The 16,368-nt window shown below is 41.0% G+C and overlaps 1 protein-coding gene across 3 annotated transcripts in view; it reads left to right on the forward strand.

Moving 5' to 3' along the window:
* The window catches only part of ZGPAT (zinc finger CCCH-type and G-patch domain containing), a 1,297,382-nt gene that overhangs the window by 1,149,443 nt on the left and 131,571 nt on the right, over positions 1-16,368 (forward strand). Inside the window, exon 7 of one of the 3 annotated variants that reach the window (XM_044056974.1) lies at positions 10,793-10,861. The exons of the other annotated variants lie outside the window; for them this stretch is intronic. Coding sequence (XP_043912909.1) covers positions 10,793-10,802 — 10 coding nt within the window. The 3' untranslated portion in view covers positions 10,803-10,861. Of the gene's footprint in view, positions 1-10,792; positions 10,862-16,368 lie in introns of those variants that run through there. 3 annotated transcript variants of the gene reach the window in all.

Below are 16,368 nucleotides of genomic sequence, written 5' to 3' on the forward strand. Positions count from 1 at the left end.
GGGGGGGGGGGGGGGGGGGGGGGGGGGGGGGGGGGGGGGAGGGGGGGGGGGGGGGGGGGGGGGGGGGGGGGGGGGGGGGGGGGGGGGGGAGGTAGGGGGGGGGGGGGGGGGGGGGGGGGGGGGGGGGGGGGGGGGGGGGGGGGGGGGGCCAAGGCCAAGAATTCAGCTTCTATGGGACCTGACAATATCCCTGGCTGTGTTCTACATGAACTACAGAGTGAACTGGCTCCTCACCTGTGTGCCCTGTTCAGTCACAGCCCCACCTCAGGTTTTGTCCATACCAAATGGCGCACTTCTATAGTCATCCCTCTCCACAAAGGAGGAGCGACTACTGACCCTGGGAACTATCATCCCGTTAGCCTGACAAGTCTTATATGCAAAGCTATGGAACACATCATCATGGACCTAATAAACAAGGATATAGGGAATCTCCAAACTCTGGATCCCACACAGTTTGGTTTTGTGAAGGATAGGTCATGCCTGCTCAACTTGGTCAACTTCTTTGAGTCAGTCACCAGAGCTGTGGATGAAGGCAAGGTGGTTCATCCAGCCTGCCTTGCGCTGGCCAAGGCCTTTAATACCATTCCCACTCAGGAATCCTAGAAAAACTCACTAAACTAGGCATCAACCCCTATATCACTAGGTGGGTTGCAAATTGGCTCACAGATAGAACCCATAGTGTGAAAGTAGCTGACTCCAAGTCAGACTGCCGACCAGTCACAAGTGGAATCCCACAGGGATCGGTCCTGGGTCCTCTCCTGTTTGGTATCTACTTCTCAGAAGTCCAGTCCAACACAAAGGGACTCTAGCTGACAAAGTTTGCAGACGATTGCAAGTTGAGAGCCATTATTAACTCCCCAAGTGATCTTGACATCCTGCAGAAAGGCCTCACTGAGACTAACGACTGATGTCAGAACTATGGCCTTAATCTCGATGCCAAAAAATCTGTCATCCCCTTTGGGAAAAACCCAGTTCCCCTGAAATACCACATTGATGGTAGTCCACGGAACACAGAAGGAGTTATAAGAGATCTGGGAACACAGGTTGACAGCAACCACTCTTTTGACCACCACACTGCCACTGTGGTCAGAAGGTCCTTCTATGTGGCACATCTCACTACTAAGGTTTTTGCATCCAGGAAGAAAGAGGTCATTGTCTCCCTCTACTCTTTCCTCATTAGGCCAGTCATCGAATGCAATGCCCCATTTGGCATGTACCTCACTAAACACCTGCAACAACTGGAGAGGCCATAAAAGTACCTCACAAAGGCCTAGGCCTTAAACACTTGTCCTATCTGGACAGACTCAAAAAACTCCAACTATTCTCTGTCTCATATTGCCTACTTAGAGGCGATCTCTGCTTGACGTATAAAGCCATGTCTGACCCAGCTCTGTTAGAAATGCTACATCTAAAGAAATCCCAATCCCTCCACACCACATGCTCCAGAGACCTCAACCTCATTACCACAATCGACAGAACGTGCTGGAGGGACAGATTCATAAGCCAGAGACTGCCCGTTCCATGGAATAGACTTCCCATACATGTCAAACAGAGCTCATCAAGAGAAATCTTGATGAGTGGATGGGAAATAGAAAATTCACTCTGGGGATCACTCCAGTGGCTCTACTCGACAGAGGCACTGAAAACTAAGGTTGGGTGACACAATGTCAGGGTCATCCTATGAGCTAGGCTTGTAACGGCTGCAGGGCCATTAGCCTAGTACACACCTATGAACCTATGAATGTTTGGAAGGCATTGTAGCCTTGCAAGGCTAGAGTACATACTGCTGCAGCCTTGAACCAGGTTTCTGTGACTGCACAGACATCAATATCTTCACTGTGAAGGATGCATACAGAGAGTGCATTTTAAGATGTGAACTCCTAGGGTTTAGCCGCATGACTCTTACTTTGTTGGAGTTTTATATTTTCACATTGGTAATTCTACTTTTGTGACCTTACCTAATAAAGGGATTATGGTGCATTGAAGTGGCTTGTGTATGGGAAACACAGCATGCCCTATCCACCATGTCATCCCACACTGACAGGTACTGTATCACCGTAGAATGACACCAGAAACTTAGGCAATTTCAGAAAATCTGTTTTTCTTTATGTAGTGATATCATCCTAAGCAAGGGTATAATGCTGCTCAGACATGGGGACATACCTTGCTGGGACCCATATTTAGATAGCTCAGTCCTGTCTGTGTTCCTGTATTTCATATAGTCAGGTCTCAAGTTATGCATACCAACATGAAGTATGCTGGATTAAGAGTGAATTTTGTTGTTGAGAAGATTGATTGTGTGCTGTGACAACTGCCTCTGCCAGACAGCTGACATTAAACTTATCCTTGTTTAAGTACATCTCACTCTACAGTCAACTATTATGAAAACCTTTGGAATAGATACCCATTGCTTAAGCAATTCTATGGTAAGACACTGGTGGTAATATTTCTTATGTGTACTGTCTGCTTTGGGTGTAGTGTTAGATGTAGCATGATTGTGTTTTGGATCTGTCTGCTGTTTAGTTTGGTTTCTGGAGAGTGCCTCTGCACATGATGGTTCGTGTTGGGTGTATATTATGAGTAGGAGTCAATGTGCGTAAGCTGGTAACCTATTTAGTGTTACTCTTCTGGAAGCAAGAGAGCACTGATTCCAAATTCTTACTATGGGTGGATCTCTTAAAAATTGTACTTCATTGATGTAGGAGATACAGGCTGTTTAGTGCACGAGGCATTATCTGCACTGAGTCAAAAAACTCATGTCAACTAGGCTAGCAGAGGAAACAGAGGGAAATGATAGGTGATAATGGTTGGTTTGAACATGGTATCTGCATAGAGAATGCAAAAAGGAGGGGGATATGGGATCTGACTCCTATTTTCAGGGGGCTAACCAATGGGGTATACTTTAGGAGGTCCTTTATAAGGTGGATCAATACTTCTGTTATTGATAGGTAAGTAGTTAAATTCTGCTTGTTATGTAACAGATGTTCATACAGCTAGATCTGCTCTGCTACATAGCAGCAGACAATTATATTTGAAAATAAGTGTATTTACATTTCTGCATGTATAAGGGAAAGTTTTGCAGTCTCTGCACACAATCCAGAGCAGACCAAGTAATACAAAGACACACTGTTAAAGCTCAAACTGAGTCCAGAAAAACTAACCTTCAAGTAGATACTCCTACTTTACACTCTTGCCATAAGTGTACAGATGGAATTTGTCCAAACACAGATGTTATCTTCTTTTGGCTAATACCATTAGGAGTCACCAAAGCAGATCATCTGCTTCCATTTCCAGCCATCCTCAGCATCATGCTGTGTCACACCAACCACCTACATGTCATCTGTCACCACATCCATAAACCTTATCTCAGGCCCTCCTCTTATCTGGCAGCTCCATCCTTACCATCCGTCTCCCAATGTACCTAGTATTACTGCTCTGCACATGTCCAAACCAATGCAATCTCACCACTCTGGCTTTGTCTCCAAACCGTACAACCTGAGCTGACACTGTAGTGTGCTCATTAATATTCCTGTCCATCTTCGGCACACCCAATGCAAATCTTAACATCTGGAAGTCTACCAACACCTGTTATGACTCCTGTCTTTTTGTATTTGCCACCATCCCCAACCCATATAACATAGATGGTCTCACTACTATCTTGTAGAGTTTCCCTTTCATTCTTATTTGTCAAAAATCACTCCTGACACACTTTCCACCCACTCCACCCTGTATGCACTCTTCAATTGTCTTCCACACTCACCATTGTTCTGAACTGTTGATCCCAAGTATTTCAAATCCTACACCTTCACCAACTCTACTCCCTGCATCCTTACCATTCCTCTGTCCTCCATCTTATTCACACACATATATTCTTAGTCCTGCTGACCTTCATTCCTCTTCTCTGTAGATCATATCTCCACCTCTCCAGGGTCTCCTAAACCTGTTCCCTACTTTCACCACAGATCACAATATCACCCTCAAACTTCATAGTCCACAGGGACTCCTGTGTGAACTCAAGTCTCAACCTGTCCATCACCATTGCAAATAGATGTCATGATGTTTGTGCATACAATAAAAGGAATGTCACTGTCGTCTATCTTATATAGGATGGTGGGACATCTACCTGTCTGCCAGACCAGTGTGTGACCATGGTCATTTTTGATGAATACTTATCAAATAATCTGATATTGCTGATGACATCAACAGTGTCTGTTGGAACACAAGAGGACAGTGTCCCATAGGCTGCTGTAAAATGCTCTGTGTAACGTCCAACAAAAGCTTACACACATATACACACAGTTGTCTGCAGTGAGAATAGAACCCCTACCTGTCTAAGTTTATGGACTACAGAACACAGTACTTAATGCATGCTCCAAGATACAAGTTTGATTTTAACAAGACTGTAGGTGATCTTATAGTAGACCAAGAAAAAGCGAAATAGATTCCACCAAACTCCAAAAAAAGGATGCGGAAGACACGATAGCCAAACCACCACAAATTTAATGTTTGTAAAAAGCAAAAGCACACAGCACGAACACTTCGTATAAAATCTTGCTTACACCAACACATGAACGCCTTCCCAATACAAGCATTTTCGTCCAAATGGACTTCATCAGATAACCTGTTAAGCAATCAAGTACATCTAATATACACATTTGAAAATGTTTTGACCAATCAATTGTGAAAATGAACTTTCAAATCAACAAATCAAACCTTAAAACTAATTAAAAACTCATTATATTATACTCTCCTATTGATTATCTTTAATTAACATAAAATTCATTGTAAACTTGTTTAAAATATATCTAGAATTGCTTCTTCATAATAAATATTCTAATAAATATTCTAATAAATAAATTAAAATATATTATTTATTAAAAAACACATTTTTCATGTTTAAAAAAGTGCCTTCCGCATCCTTTTTTTGGAGTTTGGTGATCTTGTAGTAGGTTACATCAGCAGGTCATGTGAGGGACGAGCTTGGAGGCCTACCTCAAATGGATGTTTATGCATGCACCAAATCAGTGCAAAACCATGTCATTTGGGAAGTCACTGTGGAATGCACACTTCCATTCTTTATGGAGACACACACACACACACACACACACACACACACACACACACACACACACACACACACACACACACCAAGTTGACTGCAGTGAGAATAGAACTTCTACTTATCTAGGTTTATGGACTACAGATCACAGTACTCAATGCAGGTGCCATAACACAAATCTGAATTTAACAAGACTGCAGGTGATCTTATAGTAGATGTCATCAGCAGGCCATGTGGGGGACAAGAGTTTGGAGGCCTGCTTTGACTGGATGTTTGTGCAGCACCAAAACAATGCAAAACAATGCCATTTGGGAAGTCAGTGTGGGATACACACTTTTACACACTTTTTGAAGACACATGCACACACACACACACACAAACACCAAGTTGACTGCAGTGAGGATAGACTCCCCCCCCCACCTATCTAGGTTTATGGATTACAAAAAACAGTACTTAACGCACATGTCATGACACAAGTTTGATTTTACCAGGACTGCAGGTGATCTTATAGTAGATGACATCTGCAGGCCATGTGGGCGACCAATGGTTGGAGGCCTGCCTCAAATGGATGTTTGTGCAAGTACCGGAACAGTGCAAAACAATGCCATTTGGGAAGTCAGTGTGGGATACACACTCTTCTTTGTGGAAACACATACAGACACACACACACCAAGTTGACTGTAGTGAGGATAGAACCCCTTCCTATGTAAGTTTACAGACTACAGAACAGAGTACTTAATGCATGTGCCACAGCACAAGTTTGATTTTAACAGCACTGCAGATGATCTTATAGTAGATGACATTAGCAGGACATGTGCGGGACCAGTGTTTGGAGGCCTGCTTGGAATGGATATGTGTGCAAGCAGGAAAATAATCAAAAACCATGCAATTTGGGAAGTCTGATTGGGATACACACTTCCACTCTTGTTTATCCACAGACACAGTTGACTGCCATGATAATACCCCCTACCTTTCTAAGTACAGGGACTACAGAACACATTACTTAACACATGTGCCATGGCACAAGTCTGATTTATGTAAGACTGTGGATGAACTTGTAGTGATGACATAATGAAACCAAGTGTTGAACTATGGGTTGGGAGGCTTCCATAGTCACATTGCTTCTTAGTGTCATCTGAGACTAGTAGCCTAGCAGACAAATACTGTTTAGTAGCCTAGTTGTGTAACAACAGTACCCTTATTGAGCATCTGTGCCTGTCTGCTTTTGGATGAGCAAGCCTGTAAACACCACCAATTGTCCCTGTCCATGAGAGAGCACACACCGTTATGTATTACAACCTATACAGTGGTTGATATATGTGCAGAAAAATCAAGGAGACCCAGGATTGTTGTGATTGTTTGTGGTGTTACTGGTGAAAAAATAAATGGATGGATTGTCACTATATTATGTATCTTTCAATCTGCAATGTTTCCACTTACAGTCTTAGGTAAGACATGGGATCTGAGAATGATAGGGCAGTAGGACATATATGTATGTATGTATGTAATGTAATAGCGTGAGAAGCATCGGATTTGTGCTGTGGTTAATTAAGTGTACACACATGCTCGTTTGCCTCTTTACCCGTTTGCGCATGGGTAAGCAGTGCGCAAATGCAAGGCACATTGCTCGTGTCTGAGACTTACTATTATGCAATGCATACCTGCTACTGCAGACCACTTCTGTCTCTACTCTATGCTTGGGTTTACCAATTACTAAAGGCAATAATTGATTGTATTCAGTGTCTGTGCTTGGCAGTCTGACATAAATCCAATTTACTCTTTCACTGTTTCTGCAGTGCTATGCTTCCCACAAACTGGCTAAGCCTTATCAAAAAATATTTTATATATGTGGCACACTGCACAAATGTGGAATTAAAACAAGACAAAGCTGATAACAGTATGGGACACAGAGTCACAGTCTGTAAAACACACTACCTATTGCTAGTACACCTCCAAAACTTCTACTTATAGCAGGATTAGAACCCTCAACAGCAATACAGCTTCATCAAACAGGATGGCTGCCTTAGTCCTTTTGGCCACAAAAGCAGCTTGCAAGAACTTGAGTCATTCATCACACAACTACTTACATAAAAATGTACATTGCTGTCAAACCATGGACTGTATATTGTACAAGTACTTCTCTGTATTATATTTGGACATAAGAGCATTTATTGAGAGTGCTTTAAGTACTGTGTTCTGTAGCCCTGTACTTGGATAGGTAGGGGTTTTATTAACTGCTCTATGTCCAAATATTATACAGAGAGGTACTTGTGCAACACAACTTGTCATAATTATGGTTACAAAAATATATATATATATATATATATATATCATTCTTACATGTGTATGCTTGTTGTTAATTCATCAGTTACCTGACACATACAATGTATAATCAATGCTATATAATTGTCCTGAAAATGTGGGGGATAATAATTGTGACATAAACACACATATACTGTGGGTTTGGGGGGTAGCATAGCTGAGTTACTGTTATGGCAGTTACAAGGGGACACTTCTGTTTTTTTTTTTTTTGGGGGGGGGTCAAACTTTCATGCCTGATGCCTACTAATTACATGTATTAATAATATAAGTGTCTGTAGTAACATGTTAATTTAATTTCTCTACAAAACCAGCACTATATACTTGCATACTGTACCAAGGTAATAGATACAAGGATATGTCATAATACTATTCAAGAATACAGTCTAGGTCCAGGCTTTACCTTGCAAATGTGGCAGTTGACACAACTTTAGTGCAGGGCTGACTCTGATGCAAGCAGTACACAGCCAATACATGGATAGGTACAGGTTGTGTGAGTTGCCTGGCATCAGTTTTAATATATGTATGCGAGTAGGAGAATGGTATTAGTCCTTAAGTAGTCAGTGAATGTGCTATGTGATGTCTCTTAGCCAAAGAAAGGGCATACTGAGCTAGCCTACATCTGCCCGCAGGGACATCAGCTGGGGGCTCCTCCTTTGAGTCCTCCTGTGACTGTGGTGACCTAGGCATGGGTGGGGGGATGTGTGTCCCTTCCCCTTGCTGATCCTGCTGCAGCTGTTTCCAAATGATCAGATTGTGGAGCATAGTACATACTGCAAATATTTGTGTACATGTGCTTGGAGTATATTGCAAGGCTCCACTGGATATCTCTAGGCACTGGCACTGTGACTTCAGAAGCCCAGACACATGGTGTATGATGTTTCTAGTTTGTGCGTGTGCCCTATTATGGCATTCTTCTGTGGGTGTGTGTTTCCAGGGCATAGCCAGCATCCCCCAGTAAATGGCCCTGTGGGATGTCCCCCTAGCAAAAATCTGGTACAGCTGTGATGTGTGCCAGAAATGGGAGTCGTGATAACTGCCAGTGTTGCCAGCACACACATTCAATATAATCCCCTGGGCATTGCACACAACTTGGCAGTTGATGGAGTGGTATCCCTTGCAGTTAATGTAGATTCTGCCCTTCTTACTGGGTGTTGCCTTGATGTGCATATGAGAGCAATCGGTGGCACCTAGTACTTCATTGTAGTGCGCTACATGGTAGAACTGTTGCATATTGTTGGCCCTCTCCTCAGAGGAAAGGGGAAAATATATGTGCTCACTGGCATGTAGGAGCATAGCATCCAGGAACTGATGGGGGTATCGTGGGTGCTGATGCCAGTGACACCCCCATCATGTCCCCAGTTGGTCTTTGAAAAGTACCTGAAGCTAATGTCCTAAGGGCTACACATACCTTAGTTTTCACTGTGATAGGTTCCCCTCGGTTGGCTCTGTCTCTGAGTTGAGGGCAGCAGAGCTCACAGAGTTTTTGTAATATGTGCCTGTCCACTCTATAGCACTCTACAATCTCCAGCTCAGATAACACCTGAAAGGTTACCTTGGGCCTTAACACTTTTCTTCTTCTCAACCTAGGCCTATTGTTAGCAACATCAGCAGCACTGACTTCAGCTTCTAGCACATACAGATGTAGAATAGCTGCAGCAGCCCCTAGCATTATCTCAGTTAAAATTTCCAAGTCTCTACTCCAATGGTCTTGAAGTATTGAGGAAAAATCAGAATGTAGGCTGCATGCATACTTTATGCATTTCTTAAATATGTGGGATTGGCTAATTAAGACGCAGTTTACCTGTTGTAATTAACATTATTTAAAGCTCCTGGTTCAGTGTGCAGTAGTGTGATGTGCGCACTGTTGTGCAACAGAACGCAGCTATGCATAGCTAAGGTAAGCCTTGTCAAGATTTTATATTTTTGTCTCTGTTGTCATGAAACATGCAGAAAATGCTATTTACTGCAAGTTACACTTTATTTGTATAAGCTGCAATGTCACAACAGTATAAGAAAAGTTTGCACCCAGGACCATCTGCACTCCAGTCTAATACTTAACACTTGTCACCACAGGAGTAGTTAAATAAATTCCTGTAACTTGAGGGTATTAGCATAGCGCAGCCCAACTAGTCAGGTTTGTGAGATGCTCAGCAGTATCAGTTAAATGCATCTGGTTTCTATTGTTTGGATGTATAGCTCATGTCTGATACTTGGATGGTCTAGTTGCACAAACAAGGTATGCATCCCCAAAACCGTTTGAGGCAAGTGGCGCACTGTGCAAACATGCGCAATAAAAAAGTGACCTGACACACACCCCTGATGTCATCCACTGGAAACATAAATTGTAGGAGCCTACATGAAGTGCTCATCCCTATACGGTTCCTACTTTTTGTGATTTAACAAATCCGCTGATTTTTGCACTCATTTGCATAATAACGATACTGACAGCCAGGAATCTACATGGTTAGTAGCCACATAAGCTGGTCTACAGCACGGGAGCTTGATTTTAAAGACACAAGGCAGGGTATTACTTTACCTATGGTTACAGTACATTATACTCCTCTTTGCATGACTTTTCTGATAATCATAGTTAAAACACATTTGTGATAAGCGTCACACTGCACAAAGATGAAGTAAAAACAAAATTAAAATTTACAGTAATCGACACACGCACCCTGATGTTTTCAGACTTTCCCACTGTATACATCGGCCACTATATGTATGTTTTTACATTTTCAGGGGAATTCTGTCCATATTTCTAGACTTTTACATGCCCTTGCTTCCATGTAGACTCCACTACCAACACGGACATGGAGTCAACATGGTTTTATTAGAGGTTATTGAATCGCTCCACAATGTTGTTTTGCTTCATTAGAATAAATTTCAGGTATTTATGCTGAAATTTGCATTTCACTAAAGTTTCTGCATATGCGCTTGAATGCACACTGCTACACGGAGTTTACTAAATCTAAAAATGTTCATGCCAGTGTTCGCGTTGCACAGTGTCGCGCACATGGAAAAAATGACAGTGTAAGCTTTATTGAATTCCCCTACATTGCATCCTTCTAACTTAAAGGAATCCACAGCATCCTTGACAGTCCTGAGAAATGTCCATCCATAACTAAATTAATACAAAAATACACTCTGCCCAGTCAACCCTGATCTGAAAACTAAAGCCTGTGTACAATACAAAAATCAGTCAACACACAGATTATTTTCTCCATTTATGTTTGTAAAAATGTGTAATTCCCGTCAAATCATATCTATATTGTACCAAAAACTAAAAAAAAACACTATATTCCAGGTGGTTATGATCCTGCAACACTGATTTGATTTCACCTTGGGTTATCATTTATGTTCATTTTCCAGGTAAAATAAGCTCTACACTGTAACATCTCTGATTTCTCTTAGGGTCTCGTAGGATCATAGCTGCAAACCAATACACCATATTCACAAGTTCCCTCCACCATGAAGAACGGCAACACAGTCTCGTTGAGGGGAGTTTGAGGCTGCACATCCAGTTAAGCAACACACTCTAGTTTAGGGGAGTTTGAGGCTGCACATCCAGTTATCTAGGGTACTTTGATGGTGAAAAGAGTGTTACTCTGCTTGACATGTAGTAGACGTTTGTTCCAGAGGTGAGAGATACTTTGAGATATGAATTTTTCATACAGCCATGTCTTGTTCATCTGTTGGTGAAGGTTTAATTCCTTTAAGCAGGTATTTGAGGAATTGTTTGTTCTGAGAATGAATAAGAGGTCAAGAGGCTTGGATCCTTTGTGGCTTGAAATGTCAGACTTGGGTCACCATGGAGGAGTCTGTAACAGAATATGTATGGAGTGAGAGTGCTGCCAGTCTGTCTGGATAGCTTATAGTCTTGAGGTCATTTTAGTTAGGAATCCCTGAGATCTCAAGTAAATGCCAAAAAGAATGTTATTTTCAGTAATGGGCCTGATTACAGATCAATCAAGTGGAAATAAACATGTTTTTTTTTTATCTAGATGAGGTGATACATTTGGAAATTAGATGAGACAGATTGAAGGCTTTCTGATAAACTGTGGAGACATGATATGATGGTCAAGAAATAAGGATTATTAGCAAGTGAGCCTAAATCCATTATGGCAGTATATGATTGGAGGACTCTCACCTGTAGAATATGATGTGGAGATGTTTTGTTTGCTAAGATGCTTTACTATATTTTTCACATTTAGTGCGAAACCCTTGAGTTTGCATCAGTTTTTATTGTAGTATAACCCATGTTATAAGAAATGTAAATCAGTGGAAGAATAAATAACCCCATCCAATTTACAGTCATTGGCAAACTTGGATAACCTTAGTCAGGCAGTGTTGGCATGAAGGTCTGAAAAGTAAAAGCCATATAGCAGAGGGTCCAACACTGAGCCCTGTGGTACACCACTGATGCAATTCCTGAAAGCAAAAATGTTATCTGCAACTGTTAACTACATGGTTTCTTTCAGAGAACCCATTAACTATCAAACCATGCAGCTTATTCAGATTTACAAGTCTTGTATGGGGTATAGAGCCAAAAGCTTTGGCCAAGTTCAGATATGCTGTATGTAATGCATACTGCTATCCAATGCTTCTTTGATTTTTTTCACAGCTATTCATGAGGTCAAAGAAGCAAGACCTACCTTTGACAAAGCTGAGTTCATGAGGGTCCAAGGTTAAGAGATTTTTTCATGTCCATCTTAATGAGGTATGACATACCATCTGTAGCCTTGCTTGTGTTAGTGAGACAGATGGGTTTGTAGTTACTACAGTCCATGACTGGTCCACCCCAGTGTAATGAATGTAAGTAGCTGTTTCTAGACTTCAGAAATGTAACTAGTGGAAAAACAGATTAAAGAGGTTAATTCGGGGTTCAGGAAAGCCATATTTCGTACTGATAATCATGCAACCAAGAATGCTGTCAGAGCCTATGGAAGAGGTTTATCTGTGAGCTGAGAGGGCTTGTTTGAGAGTAGTTGCAGGAGGTGGCTGGAACTGTGTAATCCATGAACTAGCTTAACTACAGATGAAAAAACTGTTGCACTAAATTTATCAGCTAGAGTATTACTTACAGTATGTTCTGTAGGGCAGAGTGAGCAGATTTATTGTGGTCTAGCAATGAACATTACTTTGTGGTATTTTTTAAATGGTCAAGACATTAAAAATGAATAGTTAATTTGGTTAGTGTCTGTTTTAGGTTCATATTCACTGTTGAGCTTCCTGATTATACCTTTAAACTCTGCATGTTTTCTCTAGTATGGTCTTAAGATGGGTAAATGAGATATCTTTTAAGCATTAAGTAATGTAATTTGTTTTTTTTTTTTGCATACTGCATTTATATGTGTATTCCACAACAGAGGTTTCATTTTTAAATTTTTATTATATTTGGTGTGAATAGGACTTGCCTTATTAGTACAACTATTTTAAAGGAGAATGGAAGTTAAGAGAAATAGCCAGCAACTTTAGCAGTGGGATCAGTCAGAGGAAGATTACAGCAGAATTTAGGTCATCAACTAACTGATGAAGGTTAGCTTTTCAGGTCTCTAATTACCAAGTTATTTCTAGGAAAATATCACCAGTTTTAAAAGAAAATGTCACCGATTTATGGTCATATATAACGAGGGGGGAAGAAGATACATATGGAGATATGTAAGAAGTTAGTGTTTTGTGAGGAAAAGATCCGGGGCATCTGGGCCCATAGTAGAATTGTGTAAGGTAGTAACGTAAAGCAAGTGTTGGGCTTACCAACTATTGGCAGCGTTGGTCAGCCAGTAGAAAGATGTTGAGTTTATTGGGGATTTTAGCTGAGTTGTTAAGAGATCTGTCCTACTCAGAAGAGAGGGCATGTGTAGTGGTAGATAATGTTGTTTAAGGTGATTTTGACATTTAGCAGTGCAAGTTTAAGACCCAAGGAATCGGTCATGAGTTGATGATATCCTTGACAGATATTGATATTTCCCAACAGTTGTCAGTAGGTCTAAAGACAGGATAAGCACTAACCCCAAGAGTACAGGGGAGGGCTTTCTTTGCTTTGACATCATGTCAATGTAACTACATATGTATGAATTCAGGTTGCAGAACGGCCACAATTTCAGGCATTGTTTTTGCTCAGAGTAGTGGCATTGATTAGAGCCACATTAGTACATTCTGAGTTAGACCTTACTAGGTTAAAATGTCCAGCAGATGGACTTTACCTAAAAAGAAGTCTGTATTGGGGTCATCAGAGGCTTTGTCCAGAATGCAGACACCCTGGTAAGAGAAATGCAGCTCACCCATGCCAAAGTTACAGATGTGTGCACTAGCTGTGGGCCTTAAGAACTTAGAGTCTATACACTTATGAGTCCAAGAGTATGTGTTCTGGCTATGGGCATGTGAGGTGATGGTGAGTATGCTGCTGGTGTGGGAACTAATGGTTGAGGTTTAGTAGTCCTTAGTCTGGGAGGTTTAAGTTGTGTTCTCTTAACAACATCAGCTTATGCTGATGTAGTGAGGGTATTATGGGATGTGTTTGCTGTGCTTAATGAATGCATTTTGAGGTGAGAAGGTAGCCTCCAGGTTCAGTAAATACTTAGTATTCTTGTATTTTGAATTATTGTGAGATGCCAGTAAAGGGTTTTGAATAGTCATCTTTTCTTCATATTATAACTAATCCCCAGAGCATTGTGAGCTTAAGTAACTTGCTCAGAGTCACAGTATAAGCAAATCTAGAGAGAACATTAAAACCAGTGCTATAGGATGATGGTCATTAGCAGCTCATAGCATTATAAACATTATTTTTTAAATAGATACAGACTCTTTTTCATCTCTTTGGTACCTTTAGCCCTTTCACAGCTGTTCTTCTCTTCTTCCACCTGTTAGGGGCCCAGTTCCCCATCGGGATATTCATTTTTGGTGCAGAAACTCAATTTTCTTCATGATGACCCCACATGTTTGATTTAAAATTCTTGTAAGGGTTTGGACATTGCTTCCTGTGGCACTTAATGAACTAGGGACATTTCTGAATTGCAAGCCTTATATTTGACCCCTTGTTACCTCGTGTATCATAAACAGGAGAATTTAACTGCATACCAACCCCTCTTTTATGCCAAAGGTAGCCAGAAGGCTGATTTGAATCTCTCAGTTCATTTGCCAATTTTCTTATCATAGCCCTTTAACCAAGGAGGGTACCTTCTCCATTTCATGGATGTACATCGTCAGCATGTTTTTAAACACAGACTGCACAAAGTCCCTAAGAAAAGACTTTAAGTTCTGCTTCCCTTGCCAAGGGATGTTAAAGCAAGAAGACTGCCAAACAGTGCCTTTCTAGGTGGCTTTTATAGTTTCTATTTTGTGTTGTTTTTTTTGTTATGACATGTAGATTCATAAGTCTTTACTAGGTTAATGACCACAAGTGACTTTTTAAATTTAGCCATACATCCAAAATCTCTGATAAGTTCTGGTACCCTTGATAAGTGTAAGCAGGGGCTTGGGAGATGAAACAGTTACAAATCGGGGCCTGAGAGAATTGCCTGTTCCCCATCCAGTTGTCCAAGTTACACTTGAATTTGGTTAAGGAGGAAGTCTGCTTCACATGGTAATTCTGGTGCTGTTTGTTTTGTGGATACTTAAAAGCTCCATCAGAGTGGTGTCTGACAGTGCCTTGTATGGCAAGCATAGATATCCCCTCAACAGCTTGTAGAACACAGAATACAGGGATAGGGCCTTGAGGTGGTCTGCATAGGACATGTTAGTTATCTCTGTATTCTTTTAATGAGGAACCTCCGTGGATGTTCCATTTGTTGGATATGCCTGTTTAGGTATATACCATTGGGGGTACTGTACTCAATGATGGGTCTGATGAATGCTGAATGCAGTGCTATAATGACTTTTTTGTATGTAGATACCATATCTTTATTTATAAGTTGTGCGACAGAAAAATTTCCTCGGTACCACAGACATTTGATGGTGAAAGGCTAGATTGCTGTTTACATGTGTGTCACCTCTTAGGGGTGTGTTGTCAATATGATAGTTACCAGGGGTGGATGACTTCCCGAAAGACACTGTTACGTATTTCAAAACTTTCACTACGTTTGGGTCTTTTGAGGTCAGCAGGTATGTGTGCAGTCCCACGACTACAGATCTCTACATGTAATCAGTTTCAAGGAGGTCCATACCTCCTTCGGAACGGGGAATATATAATCTTAGTATGCACTGGCTTTTATAAATCATTTGATGAGCATGAACAATCTTGGTTTTCCTATCTAATCTGTCCAACACCTTTTGGGCACAGTCACTCACTCCAAAACTGTAAGTTAGGACAGGAAGAGCAAATTAGTTTATAGCTTAAATTTTGTTCCTGGATGTCAGTGCTGTTTTCAGAATTTATTTAAGTCTTCTAAAATATTCCTTACTAAGTTTTGTTCACATTTGTTCATGTTTTATTGTTGATCCTTCATCAGTTCCCAAATATTTATACACTCCCACTTGCTCTAGTTCTTTTATATCACATTCTTGTCCCAAACAGATATTTTCTTGGTGCTGCAGCTTCCCTGCTGTAAAGGTTGCTTTTGCACATTTATCAAGGCCAAATGACATTTTTATATCATCTGAAAAAGTTTTGACCCCTTGCAGTTGTGCTTTCAGTTCCTCATCTGCTGAGATATACTGTTTTAAATCGAGAAAGAGAAGATGAGAAGTCTTTACACTTATTGTTTTCTAGGAGGCAAATTATACCCTTAAGAGCAAGGCAGAACAAAAGCGGTGACAGGTAGTCACCCTGGAATATCAACCTTTGAATTTTTATCTCTGGAATAATACTTTGTCATTTATCATGGCTTAATTGCAAAGTGGTCTGCCACTGTTTCATGGTCACTGTAGTGTAATCGATCAGTGCAGGGTATGTCTTATACATTTTTAAGCACTCTTTTATCCATGAATGTGGGATGCTGTCAAATGCTTTTTTTTTTTTTAGTCAATCCATGCCATACTTAGTCTTCCCC

This window comes from Protopterus annectens, chromosome 14.part0 (assembly GCF_019279795.1).
Source record: "Protopterus annectens isolate FY-2018-M chromosome 14.part0, PAN1.0, whole genome shotgun sequence".
NCBI classification, from domain to species: Eukaryota; Metazoa; Chordata; order Ceratodontiformes; family Protopteridae; genus Protopterus; species Protopterus annectens.